Source organism: Molothrus ater, chromosome 13 (genome assembly GCF_012460135.2).
Source record: "Molothrus ater isolate BHLD 08-10-18 breed brown headed cowbird chromosome 13, BPBGC_Mater_1.1, whole genome shotgun sequence".
In the NCBI taxonomy this organism is placed as follows: Eukaryota; Metazoa; Chordata; class Aves; order Passeriformes; family Icteridae; genus Molothrus; species Molothrus ater.
This window is the reverse complement of record NC_050490.2, coordinates 1,996,966-2,012,298: the sequence shown is the minus strand read 5'-3', so window position 1 is coordinate 2,012,298 and position 15,333 is coordinate 1,996,966. Positions and strand designations below refer to the sequence as shown.

At 50.2% G+C, this 15,333-nt stretch overlaps 1 protein-coding gene across 1 annotated transcript in view; it reads left to right on the top strand.

Annotated features, from left to right (window-relative positions):
- The window catches only part of TRIP4 (thyroid hormone receptor interactor 4), a 30,171-nt gene that overhangs the window by 9,851 nt on the left and 4,987 nt on the right, over positions 1-15,333 (top strand). Inside the window, exons 9-11 of the mRNA XM_036389854.2 lie at positions 510-697; positions 1,658-1,782; positions 2,094-2,185. Of these exons, the coding sequence (XP_036245747.1) occupies positions 510-697; positions 1,658-1,782; positions 2,094-2,185 (405 nt within the window). The remainder of the gene's footprint in view (positions 1-509; positions 698-1,657; positions 1,783-2,093; positions 2,186-15,333) is intronic.

Here is a 15,333-nt window from a genome sequence, read left to right as displayed (position 1 = left end):
ATCCCCTGCCATGGGAGGGACACCTTTCACCAGACCAACCTGGCCAAGAACACTTTCAGAGGTGGGGTGACTTCTCTAGACAACCTGTTTCAGCATCTCACAGCTCTCACAGTTAATAATTTCTCCCTGATATCCGATCTAACCCTGCCCTCTGCCAGTGGGAAGCCATTCCCCCTGTTTCCCCTTGTTTCTCACCCCCTCTTTCCTCCCCCATGTCCCTCACTGGCCATCTCAGTCTGGGATAGAGAAGCTTTGACAATGCCCTGCTCCTGGTGGGTTTGTTTACTGGAGTTTAGCATCCTGCCTCCTTTTCAGGCATGCAGAAGAGTTTCTGAGAGTCAGCCTAAGGCTGTGTCACCGTTTCACCTCTATTTTTTGAAGCCTTTTCTGCCAGATTCCCATTTTCCAAAGAGCATAAGGGTAATGAAGGAAAACTTCAGATAGGATTTGCACACATTACTCCTGGAGAGGTGCTAACCTTTTTCCTGTTTCTTTTGAACATTCTCAAGTGGGTGGACCAAACTGGTTTGCTCCCACAAAGGAAAAGTGTTCATTCCATGGAGGCTGGAAGCGAGTGTAGCTCGGAGCGGAGCCGGCTGCGGATTCAGGACCGGGAGCTGCAGGAGATCTCGGATGATGGTTGGTGCCTCAGCCTGCACCAGCCTTGGGCTTCCTTGCTTGTGAGAGGAATCAAAAGGTGAAGGTGTCCCAGGCTGCTCCTGCTCCACAGGGGAGGTGGGAGGTTGTGTTCCTCAGAGGATCTCTGTGGTCCTGTGCAATGACTGATACCTGTGATAGCTCCAGGTGTGGAAGTTGTGCTTCCTCTTCCAGTGTGTCGAGGAGCTGGAGAATCTTCTTTTTTGGGATAGTACCTCAACTGTAAGGGACAAATTTCTTCACAGTGGGTGAATGAGTGTAGAGAGAGGCTGAGATTTCACTGCTATAGTTGGGGTGTTCCTGTGTGGAATTTGAAAAGCAAATAAGCAAATCACTTGAAATATGTTCTTCTGGGTTTTTTGTTCAGCATAAAGAAGGCAACAGTGGCACCAGGCTTTGTTTAAAAGAAACGCAACCCTTGCCACTACCTCACCCTCCTGGGCTGGGAATTGGGTTACAAAAAGGAGCTGCTACTTTTAATAATGAACAAAGAATCTCCTTTAGCCTTTTTTTCCCTTCACCACATTTCTCATTTTGGAGACCAAAGCTTTTTCACTTCCCAAACTAAGGATGCTGTAAATCTTAATGTGCCAGGATTGTTCATCCAGGTGTTCTGGGGATGCTCCAGCCACTCTGGTGGAGCTGCAGAATTCCAGGATCTCCAGACAACTGTTCCATGCAAAGACCTAATCCCTTATTGCTCCCTTGAGTTTTCTGTGTGACTTTGGGAGCTTGTGAGGGACTTCTGTGAGCAGATTGTCCTGTGTATGTTTTCTGCAGGCCCTGCTGGGGATTGATGTCCTCTATAGCCCTGAGGACACACTCTGCTTTATTTGTGACATTGTTTTTTGCCTATCTCAGCTTTTCTTTGTGGTTCTGACACATTGCTTGAGTTGGAATAATCAAGGCAAAGCTTAGCAGCAGGAATTGACTATGTTTGAATGAAAATGTGGGTGATTTCTCCTGAAGTTTTAGTCCTACCTTTTCCTCTATTTTTTAGGGTGGAGGGCAGGACCTGGTACACATCTCATCGAGGGAGGTTATGGATTGCAGCTACTGCTAAAAGACCTTCCCCTCAGGAAATCTCAGAACTGGAGGCCACCTACAGAATGCTGCACAGGAAAGGTGAACTCCTCTCCTTGGTTCTTGGAGTGATTTGGTACATTGAGCCACATAATGAGCAGTGTCAGATATCCCTCTCTGCTGAGTAGGGAGTGCTATACATAAAATTAAATGTCCCAGCCCTAATCCTTCATGAAGAAGATCCTGACCTGGAAAAGGCACCAAAAAAAAGTGCTAAAATTGCCGTATGTGTTCTTGTGCATCAAAAAATAGAGGTGCCTGGAGGAGAGAGAGGGAAGGGCACTTGGGGATTGGAAGACCCCAGCTGTGTGTGGGAATATGGGCTCCCTGAAGAGCTGTTTCTTTTGCTGCAGATGTGGAATTTCCAAGTGATTATCCCTCAGGATGCCTCCTGGGCTGTGTGGACGTGACTGATTGTTTATCACAGGAACAATTTCAGGAGCAGGTGAGTACAGAAATGAACCTTTCCATGCTTGCAGTAACCACCAGGTTTTTAAAGTGGTGGAACTTGCCCCTGGAGAAGACATTGAGTGGAAATTTTAGATTGTGTTGAGAAGACACAAGTTACTGCAGGGATTTCTGTGGCAGAGGACATGAGGGGGCCTGGCAATTCAGGACAGTATGGAAACATGGACAACTCTGCCCCAGTGGTGGTGCTGTGCCTTGGGACCTTGTCCCTGCCCTGTGGTGCCAGTGGCACTGACTGCCCTGGTGTAGGAGGGATCATGGACCAGAGCTGCTGCATCTGCCTGGTGCTTCTTACAGGAGCTGGAGGTCCCAGTGGCCTCACTGGTGATGTCACACTGGCCTAGCTGGTGAGTGTTGTGCTCTTTTTGGGCACTGAGTGACCTGGAGATGCAGCCATGGAAAGGTGAGCTCTTTCCCACCAGGGAGGATGGACAGGAGAGCCACAGGACTACCTGTAGTGAAGCAAGGCTGGGATCAGGAGTCTTGAGAAATCTCAACTGATCAAAGTCTATGGGTGATGATGTGTGTTCCAGATGTGCTGAGAGCATTGGCAGGTGGCCTTGTGAGGCCACTCTTAGCTTGGGATGGTTATGGAAACCAGGAGAGGACTCTTTGTAACTGTTGCAGCTGTAGTTGGAAAGGGAAGGAAGGAGATCTGGACACTTCAGGCCAGTTGGTTTCACCTTGGTCTCTGGGAACCTCATAGAGAGATTGCTCTTGGAAGCCAGTTTTGGGCACATGGAGGAAGGGGACATTAGGAATAGCAAGTGTGGATTTACCTAATAATAAACTCATGCTTTACTAACCCCATGGCCTTCTTGCATCCAATAGATAGAATGGAGAGTATCTATTAACCTGCTGTCCTGGAGTAGGCACAAATCCCAGAGGAGTCATAACCAGTAGAAACTGGTAACTCTATGTATTGGTTAAACCACATCTAGAATACTTGGGTCACCATAAAATTGCTGAAAAACTGGAGCAAATCCCATGGAGACCACAAGGGTGGTTAGGGGCTAGAGCCCTGTGAGGAGAGGCAGGAGACACAGAGATCCTCCCTTCCTGCAAGGAGGTTGTTGGGAGACAGAGCTGGGCTCTGTGCTCACATACAAGGCAGGAGGGTCATAAATTGAAAGGGGAGTGTTTAATGTGGCTTAAGGAAACAAATTACCATAAACATGGCCCAGCAATGTGGGAGGCACTGCCCAAGGGGCTGAACAGTCTTGACCTGGGAAAGTTTTCAAGACCCAAGAGGACAAAGCTGTGGGCAGCCTCACCTGAATTCAGTGGCCCTGCTTTGATTGGGAAGTTGGACTAGAGACCTTCTGAGACCTGAGCCTGATGCTGTGACTGACTCCATACTCCCAAAATCTGGGGCAGGGGTTTTCCTTGAGCTGTGTTTTATGGACTTATAAAACCTGCACTTAGCACCAAGCCCAGCACGGCTGTTCCTGATCCCATTTCATCCCTGCTCACTGCACTGCCCCTTGTGCATGTCAGGTTTGGTCTGGTGGGAATCACCAAACCATATAGGGCTTGGTAGTGAACCATGACCATCTTGTGAGGTGGAATAAATGAGTTCCTTGGGAAGGAATGCACCAGGATGATCTTGCTGTGAAGAGCTGGAGAGGCAGCAGGGGTTGGGGCTGTTTTTCAGGAAGTGCTCCTCTGCCTTTCCCAAACCCTGTGAGGTTTTTACCTGGGAGAGATGCCTGGAAATGTATTTCTGATGAGGCAATGTATTTCTGATGAAGTTGTGTCTCTTAATCACAGGAGGAAGGCAGAGAAGTTAGAGCATGAGCAGCAGAGGGAGCCTTGGGACTGGAATACCATGAAACCTACAGGAATATTTGGCTTTGTATGGGAACAAGCCATGGGAGAGGGAGAGGAAGGGGCACTGAGGCCATTGTAGGGATTTTCTTTTGTAGCATCCACTAATTTGCAATTTGAGCTTCAGTGTAGGTTCCTGTCCATCTCCTGCTGTCTGTACCAGTGGTGGAAAATAGATCTTGGTCTCTTTCAAGTACTTTTCTGTTTGTCACAATCCCTCCTCTTGCTTTGTGGATGGTTCAGGCATTGGTAAAATGGCTGTGACAGCATCTCTGATCTGGGAATTGTGCTGTGGGTAGCTAGCTTGAGTCTTCCCAGGGAGGACCTTCACAATTAGCCACATTCTCTGGAAATCCCTCCCAGTTTGTGGGCACTGCTTGGCTGCAGAGGGGCTGGAGGCAGAGCAGTGTATTCCAGGAGCACCATTATCCAACCTGTTAGTGGCAGATTTCCCTTTCTCCTCAATGCTGTGGCATTTCTCTGCCTTTTTGCTGTTCCCATATTCCAAACTCCTTATAATCCCTAATTTCCTGCCTTTTTCTGGTGGTTTTGTCTCTTTTTCCCAGGATTCCTTTAAGCAGTGGTAATTTCCCTCGCTTGTGAGCTAAAATCCAGAGATGTGAACCTTTCTGCAGTTGCTTTCTGAGGAAATGTCTGGTTTTTTGGGCTCTCAGGAGCAGCAAGTGCATCTGAAGGAAGCTGAGCTGAATTTAATTGCAATTGTCAGCAAGATGACAAAGCTCAGAAATCTGAGTTGGGTCTCGCCAGGAGTAAGAAATTCCTGTTGCTCACGTGGGTGTTTCAGCCTGGGTTCATCAGCAGTGTCAGCACTGTGGTCCAGCCATTTCCCAGTGTGCAAAGATTCCTTGTAGCTCAGGCAGAAAGGCAAGGAACATGATGCTTTTTCACCACTTAGGGCGTGCAGAAACATTGGGTATTTTCAAGGAATGTGTGAGCAGGCGAGGGGAGGTGATGCAGAGCAGAGACCTCTCGGGGATTGAGCTCTGGTGGAGCTTTTCCAGGCGCTGTGCTTTGACTCACACCTCTCCTCCTCACCACCTCCTGTTCGAGGCTCCTGCATGTTCCAGAAGAAATCATTTCACAAGTGCAGGGTGAGCCTCACTTGCAGGTTATACCAACCTCCCGAGGATGAAATAGTTCTTGGCTTGCTCACGGTGTTTTGGTGGTGATCCAGTGTTTTTTGGCAGCCACAAAAGTTTGGTTTGACTCTTGTGACTATTTGTTCCCATAGGCAAGGGAGACTCTTCCTGGTCTTAGGTCTGTTTTTCTTCATCCTGGGGGTGTTCAGCTTGGAGAAGAGAAGGCTCTGAGGAGGCCTTGGAGTCCTGTCCAGTGCCTAAAGGGGCTCCAGGAGAGCTGGAGAGGGACTGGGACAAGGAGTGCCATGGTATAGGGAAATGGCTTCCCAGTGCCAGAGAGCAGGGTTAGATGGGATATTGGGAAGGAATTAATTGTTCCCTGTGAGGGTGGGCAGGCCCTGGCACAGGGTGCCCAGAGCAGCTGTGGCTGCCCCTGGATCCCTGGAAGTGTCCAAGGCTGGGTTGAATGGGGGGCTTGGAGCACCCTGGTCTCGTGGAAGGTGTCCCTGCCCATGGCAGGGGGTGGAATGGTTTAAGGTCCTTTCCAACTTTATCCAGTCTGTGGTTCCATGGCTTTGTGGTCTGTCTGCTCTGTAACTCTCCCATTACCTCTCAGCCCTTTCACTGCTGTCACCCACTCCCTGTTTAGCACTGTCTGCAGATTTAATTTCCCTGCTGTTTGCATCCTCTCTCAAGTTGCTAATGAAGATGTTGTGGCACCCCGCTGGTATTTTTCTATCATTATCCTCATTTAATGTTTTTTTTTTTTACACTTGAGCTCAAAAAACCAAAATTAAGCAACGCTGCCCCAGCACAGTCAGACCCATTCCCTGCCAGAGCTTTTGCATTATGACCAGGGAGGGGTTATTTAACCACATTTTTGCTGCACATGTAAGCCCGGCCTTTCATCACCACTGAGAGGGGGCAGTCCCTACCTTCCTCTGCCCTACCTGCAGCGTTTGAGGCCCAGCTGACGTTGTTGAGATGGTTTGCAGATCCTGAGGACGTGTGGGAAGTGATGATGGAACAGGATCTGTAGTGCTGGAGCTGGCAGGGAGCAGAGGAAGAGCAGAGATGTCCTTGTGATTAGGATCAGTGGCACGTCAGGTACCCTAATCCCAGTTATGCTGCTTATTGCATGAACTAGTTAGATCTGCTCCTCTGGGTCTCTTTCCCACGTGAAAAATAAAGCAATTCTTCCAGTCAGAGGTTATTTACACCACATCTTGCTGCTCAGAGCTGTGATCTTTGGCTTGAAGCTGCTCTGGCAGCAGAAGTTGTGTGCAGGCAGGAGGGTCCAGCCCAGGTGTTCAGTGTCACTTGTTCTGTTTGCAGGGAACTGCAGCAGGAGCTGCAGCCTGAACTCAGCCCTGCTTGCCTGGTGCCTGCAGATCCCTCTGAAATCTCAGGATTTCCAGTTGAGCTTTGCACATCTTGCCCCTCCTCAGAGCACATTCTGGGCTCATTTCCTTCTCTTCCTGGCAGCAACCCAAAAATCCCTGCTCAAGACCAGAATGATTCCTTTGTTACACTTTTCAGCTAGAGGTGACCTGGAAACTTTTTTCCCCCTTGGAGATCCAAGTGTTCACTGAGGCTTTTCCTTGCTCCGGGGCTGACGTCAGTGACACCTTGAGCAGAGCAAGGAGCTGCCCTTGTTTTCCTGCAGGAGGTGTCAGTGACTTCAGCAGTGCCCACTTGGGATCTGTGGGATGGGGCAGGCAGGCCTTGGCACAGCACTAAAGCCAGCAGGGAAGTGTTTACATTGATGCCATTTCCATGTGCTCTGAAGTCCATGTTCCTTTTGCTAATGGCTTTGATCTGAGAGGCTATTTAACTGGAAAAAGAGTGTTTCCTGCTGCTGTTTTGGTGGTTGATAGGTGTGTTTGGCTTATTTCGAGTGCCAATGCCTGGATGGAGTTATTATACCAGGCTGAAATATTGGCTAATTATGTTTGATGGGAGTTAAGTGTTTATTTTTCATTTCTAGGTGATCACTTAGTGTCCTAAATCTGCTCAGGGAACATGTAGAAGCTATTTTTGTGCCACGAGATTACAACTATCATTTAAATAGGCTCCAGCTTTCCCACTCAGGAAATTTGGGTTTAAACTTTTGGCCTCCTCTTCCCTCCCTGGTGAAAAGAGCAACAAAAAAAATGAACTCAGGTGCCCAGTGTACAGAACTTGGTTTAGATTCTCAAATAGGAGTGAAGAAGGGTAGGGACTTTCTATATTTAGACTCCAGAAGGTGCCTGTTTAGATTATCTCCAAATAAAGGAACAATAGCCCTCTGGGAGTATTTTCCTAAGGAGTTAATGGGAGGGAGAAACACAAACATAGACATTGATGTGTGCTTCTAAGAACAGTATAAATGCATAGAGACTTTTTATGAGGACCTGGTCCCTGAGGGAAGGGTTTCCTAGTGCAGGCTCCGAGTGAGACAAATGCCTGTTTGTGTGGTGCTGTGGCTGTCCTGGCCCCTTCCTTGCCTCCACCACCAGGATATTTGCCTTCTCATTCCTGAGGCACCTCTCCCAGTGGAGGATTTTTAGCTAGGTCAGATATCCTTCCTTCTGGAGCAGTCTAGGTGGTTGTTAATGATTGCAATCCACGAAAGGCCTTTGAACTTTACAGGGCCCTGCATTCTCCAGAGCTGAATTTGTCTTTTCTGTGTAGCCAGATGCCAGATCCAGTGGTGTCAGGCATTAGGCTGGCTCACAGGGTGATGCATCTCTTTAATTCAGGTTCTCACCCCACAAAATCCCCCGATTTGTGGTTCTGGGAGCAGAGCAGGAATGCAGCTGGTTTGAATTAGAGACGGTAAGAGATGGGGGAGTTTTTCCATATGGGAAGTGCTTTGGTTTTCATCAGAGGCTCTTCTGAGGCTCCAGCTGCCTTGCATAAGCCAGCAGGTTTGCTCAGGTCACTGCTCAGGCTGTTAAGATGAAGGAGAGATTGTCACTTGATGATGATTAATTTAGGAATGCATTAGCATGCCAAAGAAATCGAATGATAGAGGCCTGCTTGCCCTCTCCTCTGGTTTCCTAGACCCAAGGGAGAAAGCGAAGCCAAGGCTGAAGCATATGACTTAATTAATGATGACTGTGGACTTTGCCTCTGCTACCATTTCAGCAAACTACTCATGAGCTGGCAGGGCCTTTTCCCTCTCTCAGATGTGGTCACTGATACTTGCTGCCTTCTCAGTGTTTGGGTTTTATTTAATCCTGAAACTGAGGGTTAGATACAACTGACCTGGCACCCCAGGTCAGGTGCCCCACTGCCTTCCCATCCAGGTTGGGCTGTGACCACCCTTTCCATAGTGACCCCAAATGATGTGTTAGCTGCAGAATGCAACCCCCACAGTAGATGCAGAGTGCCCAAGGACTCTGCTTGCTTCAGCTTTTGTTGGTGTGTCACTGATTTCCTAACCCTGAACAGACCGGTTGCTCCAATGCATTTCCTGGTCCTGTGAGAGATCCCATCCCTTTTGAGGGGTTGAATCAGTCCTGGGGGCAGGTGCTGGCATCATTCCTCCTTGGGGAGCAGCAGCAAGGGTCAGCATGGGGAGAGGCAGCTGCCCAAGTGAGCCAGGGCAGGGGCAGGGCTGTGTTCCCAGCATTTGGGTTTTCCGGCTTGGTTGCACGTCCTACCCCTGTTCTTCCCAGCTCTGACTGTGAAAGGACTTTGTGAAGCTGCTTGAAGTCTGACTGTATGTAGCCAGCTGAGGTACTCTGGTTCCCCTCAGCTCCTCCTCTCTGTTGCTTTTCCCTTCTCCTTGCTGATGGTGCAGGTGATGGGGCTGCGTTTAGCCCTGCCCCTGCTGTCCCTTGGTACAGGGGCATGCAAACAGCCCTTTCAGCCTAGTACCTTCCCAAACATTATTCCAAGTCCTCCCAGTTTCTCGTGAACTGGTTGTCAGGCACTCTATAAATATCTCCAGCCTTTCCAGGGCTTACCATGGGCGGGTTTTGTCCTGGGCTGGGATGCGAGGGCAGGAGGGTGTTGGTGGCTGTAGGTCCTGCACTGCCGGTTCAGGGAGAGCTGGGCTGTGCAGCTGCCGAGCCCTCCGGAGCCCTGGCAGACGGCTCGGAGTGCACCAGCACAAGGCTGCATTTTAAATCTACATTTCAAAGTCCTCTTATTACTTACTATGTTTATTTGCTTCCCCTGCCCTTCAAATCAAAGTACAGCCCGTGGTGTAGAGACACCTCGATGGGAGCCGGGCTCTGGGCTGGAGGCGGGGAGCAGCCGCCGGATGGGGATGGATCCGCCCCTCCAGGGAAGGATCCCGCGGCGATCCCAGCCTGCTGCGCCTGCATCTGGTTCTACCAGCCAGGCATGCGAGGGGCAGAGCAGCCCAGGGCTGCCAGGCATTGTGGTGGGAAGAAGGGGAAGGAAGGCAGGCTCACAAAATTCCTTGTGCATCCTGGTGCAGGGAGCATGTGCCAGCACACGAGCTGCCAGCAGCAGCTGTAAGCGCTCAGGAACAGCAGGGAGGATGTTGACTGCAACAATGCATCAAGGCTGCGGTTTGTAGCCTCAATAGTCAGGCAGTTAACTTTTTTTCTCTTTTTTTTTTAACAAAGACATTTTGATTGCCAAATCCATAACCATTAGCAGCTGTGGTTTCGAGCTGTTCCTTCCTCACACGTTGCAGTCTAGACCTGACAGGCTTTCAAACAAAAGTTTGGCTGACGGCTTTTGTTTGGATTTCTTTGTGATCCTACTTTTTTTCCCTTCTTTTCGTGTTCTGTTGATTTGAATTGAACATCAACGTGCATCCCTTTGCTGACACAGCCTCTGTGGAGCAGCTCTGCTGCATCCCTGAGCTCTTCCATGGCCAAGGACAGCTTGTAGTGTTCTTTGGGTGCATGTTCTGGATGTTTCTGCCTCGAGCTAGAAAATTTGGCATTTCTAGAAACTTGGATGCGCTTAGGGTTTCTGTTTAGGAAAATGTTACATTTCTCATGGGCCAAAGGCTGGTTGGCATATGACCTTAAAAAATGGTGCTTGACAATGTGCTTGGAGCTGGAAGTGTGATGCAAGACTGTGTCATGAGGGTGATCGAAACTCAGAGTGAAGCACTTGGTGCTCTGCAAGTGCTTTTCAGGACTGGAGGGCTGAATCAGGAGGTGACACAGTGGTGGTAAACCTGGATCTGCTGTTTGCAGTTGGGTGTCACCTTTGGGTGAATGTGCCCTGGGGCACTCAGGGTGAAGGCTGTGTTGAGAGAATTGGCTGGATAATTCCCCAAAGGGAACACCCTTGTAAAGAGATGATGGAGACCACTGCTGTCAGAACAAATGACAGGGAGCTGATGCTCCTAAACCACTCTCCTTGGAAAAGTGACAGGCCAAATGTGGCTTGGGCACAGTGGCACCCACATCCAATTAAGCATTATCTCTCAGATTTGATGGCTTCATTTCTCCTGGATCCGTGTGTTTCTGGTGCAGGCATTGCTGCAAGGGCCCTTATTTGGCTGCAGTACCCCCATCCCTCCCAAAAAGCTGCCCATTTTCTTTTCCCTCTTGCAAACCACTGAAGAAACATTTTCTAGCTGGATGGTGAGCAATTTCCCTCCGGAGAGGAGGAGAAAATGGCTGTTTAGTAGTTAATTACCTGTTACGTGTCTCTGACAGCGATGAAGCTTATGAGGCATGAAAGAAGAGCAGATCCGCCTCTCCCACAAATCACCAAGAAAACAGGGTGAAGGAAGTTGGGCTCCCAGGGGATCCCTTGCATCCCACTCCTCTTTTTGCACATGGCCAAGGGGTGTCTCCAACAGCCAGGACGAGCCCAGTGTGTGTTTCTGCCTGCTGGGGGGTGCTGATTTATTGCCACTGCTGGATCCAGCAGCCCCGCTCTGTCAGAGGAGATGCTGCCTCCACCAGGGTGATTTTTTTCCCCTTTGAATGTATTTTATGGTGAACTCTCTTGCCAGCACATGGGGTCTGCTTGCTTTTATTCTTTCCAGACAGCATTGCTTTCCAGTGCTGTCTCTTTTATTTCAAGGCTCTTGGAGAGCAGCAGGGAAAGGAAGGCTGGAGCGAGTGTCCTGGCCCGGCACTGCCTGGCAGAGCGAGCTGTGTTTTCCCTGTTGTTCACTGAGGAGCCATGCCAGGAAAATGATTCACCCCTTTCCATCATGAACCTTGCAGAGGATCTCAAGCACCTCCTGGCTGCTGGTGTCCCCAGCAGCTGTAAGATGGAGAGAGTGGCAGTGACCAGGGGAAGGACCACAGGTTCCAGCGTGCAATTCTCCGCCACGCTCTGGCTAACCGCGATGTGCACTCCCATGGCAAGGAAAGCTCAGGCTGCATTGCAGGGCTCCACAGGCTGGCTGGCGTGTGTGAAACCAGGACTGTTCCCACCCCTTTGTGTCCCCAGGCCTTAATGAGAGCAAGAATGCTCCTGGAGGGTCGCTAGAGAAGCTGCTGAGTGCGCTGGGGCTTTGTGCTGTGCAGAGCTGCTGCTCCGTGCACGCGGTGCCTTTGTTCCTGCCTCGGATGCACCAGAGCAGAGCTCATCTCGTTAGTGATGGTTTGGCTTCCCCCCAGGACGTTTTCCTTCTGCTCTTTCCATTCCCCTGCCTTTGGGTCACAGCAGTTGGGTTCAAGCCAGTGCAGCTTATTGGGGAGAGGTGCAGGAATTGAGGGGTTTGGGATGTTTTTTTTCTCCTGTGGAGATGCAATCAGGATGAGAAAAGGGTCCCAAATGCTGCATTAGTACCAGGAATGCTGGGTGAGCCTGCATGGCCCCAGCATCCTGCTGCAGGCTTTACCTAAATTGGGAAAGGAAAAAGTGTAACAGATTGGTGTGGGGGGGGGGAAAATATAGCAGGATTTTTTTTTCTCAGATGTCAGAGAAGGTGGGTTTGTGTCTCTGCTGGCTCTGAGCTGGCTCGTCCCCTCCTTTGCTCTTTTGCTGTGGGCTGTGGAGCGGGAGGCTGGCAGCCCTGCTGCTATTCCTGGTGGTGACAAGCTGGTGATGGGAGACGAGGGATGGTGAAAACAAAGTGTAGGGAACATTCATTAGCAATTATCCCTGCTTGCAGCTTGAGCTGGGTGGCTGTTGGGGACATCTGATAGCCACTTAATACGTGTTCAAAGCGCTGGCTCTGGCGTGAGGGTGAGTCTGGTGGCCGGTTTTTGGAGGAGCCCAGGGCTCAGCTCCCTTTTCCACCTTCCTTTAACCTCGAGCTCTTCCTGCAGGTGTTAAGCTGCCTTGAGATCTGCTTTTCTCTTCCCTCCCACCTAATCTCCTCACAGCTGGGGTCTTCCAGACCTGTTAGCAGCAAAGTGAAGCCCAGCTGGAGAGGTGGGACGAGCAGGGGGGGCAGTGGTTGTGTGGAGGCTGTGTGGAGAGTGTGTCTGTGGGGTGTTGGTGTGAAGCAGTGGGAGGAGCAGCTCTTGGTGAGCCACATCAGCTGTTTGCAGCCCACAGAGCCCACTGGCCTCCCACCTCCCTTGTTGCCTGCTGACTACAAGGTGGCAGAAGGTCTGAAAGGAGGCTGAATCTGTTTTTCACACTGTGGTTGCATTGCATAACCTCTCTCTTTTGAGCTTCTCTGGTCATCTGCAGGATTGGAGAAGGGCAGGTTTGCTCCCTTTTGAGGGACAGTCTACTCTCTGGACTGTGTTTGTTGTATCCACCTTCTAAATGCCAGGTTGCTTCCAGGTAGAGGCAGTGTAAAGCTGGAGTACCAGCACCTATCTTATTAAACACCCCCAATATGAGAGAGATGAGTGCTGTTGAATTTAAGAAGGGACATCCCCCAGCAGACTCCTGGCTGGGTTTGATTCTTGGTCTCTGGAAGAGAGGGAGCATGGTTTCACTCTGAACTGACCTTTTATTTGAAAAACTGCTGTTGGAGATTGTCTCTCCTGGGGATCACAGAATCCCAGACTGGTTGGGGTTGGGAGTGACCATAAAGTTCATCTCATTCGCTGCCCTGGGGTGAAACACACCTCCCACTAGAGCCAGTGACACCAAGCCCTGTCCAATCTGAACAATGTGACAGGAAATGCTCTGTCCTCTCCCTCTGCCACACCAGCTCTAGGTTTGGGCTTTTATTCCAAGCTCAGGTTTACTGAAGTGATGATAGGCTGCCTGTGGGGTGGAGTAGTTGGGAATAAATTTTTTCTCTGTCTCCTAAACTTCTGGCTTTTGAGACAGTAGAGTAACACAACTGACTTTTCACAGCAGAAACAGTGAGAAATTAGGTTTTGGCACTTAAATTTGGCAGCTTTGGACAATGTAACAGAGGCAGACCTGTTTGGTGTCTTGATGGCAGCATCTCCACTGAGAGTGGGGCTTCCTAAATTTTTGTGGGATGAATTAATGGAATGTACTCATGGAAGAGACTGGGGGAAGAAGGGAGCTGGGCTGTTGGCTTGGCTCAGCATCTTGTGGGAGCTCAGCCTCATCTTCCTTGCTTGGGAACATCCTGACTCTAGGCAGAGGAAAGGGTTATGGCTCTTTCTTGGCTCCAGCCCACAGGAATATTCTGGATTTTTGTTCACCAGGATGAGATAAGAGGTTTCTGGGTTAGGTACAATAGGAAGCCTTAAATGCAGTGGCTGGATGAGAGGATCCTTCCCTGCCTCCTGGAAGTGGGATGCCAGAAGAAGACCAAAGCTTTTTAAAATGAAGGACACAAAGGGGTTTGGCTCACAGACTGAGATGCACCCTGGGAGCAAAGATGAAAGGCTGTGGTGTGGAAGCAGGAATTCAAGTCACAGTTGTGGCATCCACCTTGGCCTTGAGATCGGATCGAGCAGGAACTGTTGGAGCTGAAGGCTTGATCCAGGTTTAGAATGAAAGCTGTCAGTGGAGAAACCAACTGGCTATTGCTTCACTGCTGGTGCCTGTTTGGGAGATGTTCCTAGGATGGGGCTGTAAAAGGTGTGAAGGGGACATGGTGGTGTTCTGGTGCACCTGGGAGATGTGGCTGAGGGGATTTGGGAGGCAGCTGTATCCCAGCAGCAGGACCTCTGCCACACACCTGTCCTGGCTGCCCCACCTGGCTGAAGAAGCCATGGGCTGAAGCAGGGGTAGTGGAGCAGGAAGGGTCACCTCTGCAGCCAGGTTTGGGTAGCCTTTGGTCCTCCAGCCTTGAAGGACCTTGGTCCTTTGGCTTGTCCTCAGGTCCTCCAGCCACGGAGGTGCCACCGGTCACCCGGGAGATGCTGAGAGCAGTGCCAGCATTTCACACTCTCCAGGCATTGACTGGGGAAATTCACATTGGCTCTTCCTAACCTTCCAAGATCCTCCTTCCCTGCAGATGGGAAATGAAAATCCTTGGCATGGGCACGGAGCAGTGGAAGCAAGTCAAGTAAGGTGACTCAGCCAAAAAAGAACAGAGAGGAAGAAACCTGTCCAAGGCTGGGTCGGTGCAGCAGGGCATGGGTGCATGGTGTGGATCAGGGCAGCTCCTCCTCCCCAGCACGGAGCAGCTGAGTGCTTGTACCTCTCTCTTACCCAGTGCACAGCTCTTACAGGCTGCTGTAAAATGAGAGGGCTTGGAAACGCTTCCCCTGGTTGATCCAATCCCAGCGTTGGGCTTCTGTAAATCTCCCTGAACTGCTGGCAACGCTGCCAAACCCTGCTGCAATGTGGGGAGAGCAGGTCGCTCCCTGCTTCCCTCGCCGTGCCCAGCTGTTCCAGGGCAAATCCAAACTCATTTTGGCAGGTCGGTGAGAGCTTTTCAAACACTCGGCCTAGGAGTCATTTGTTAGTAACAAATGGGGGATTTGCCAGGACACGCAGCTCCATCTGCTCTGGCATCCTGTCCCCTCCAGCAGCCTTGATGGATCTGCTTGAGGAAGGCAGGGGAACAGGAAAAAAAAGAAGGCATTTTTCCCATGGAAGGAAAACCACTTCCGCAGTCTGTTTGAGCAGGGTTTCCTGGGCTGGAGCATCCTCGTGGCATGTGCTGGCCTCAGCGCCTGTCAGCACCAGCTCTGCAGCTCATGGACAATCTGAGGTGAGAGCTGAGACATACATTTTTTATGACTGTTTTGCATTTCACCTCTGAATGCCAGGGAGGCTGAGCTGCAGCCAGCCAGGATCTTGGTGTGCTTCCTGCATGAAGTGGGTTTTTTCTCCGTTTTCCCCACATGGTTAATGAGAGAAACAATTTTAGAGGTCTTTTTCCAACCTAAATGCTTCTATGATTCTATAATCTGTTTATTCTCTTCCT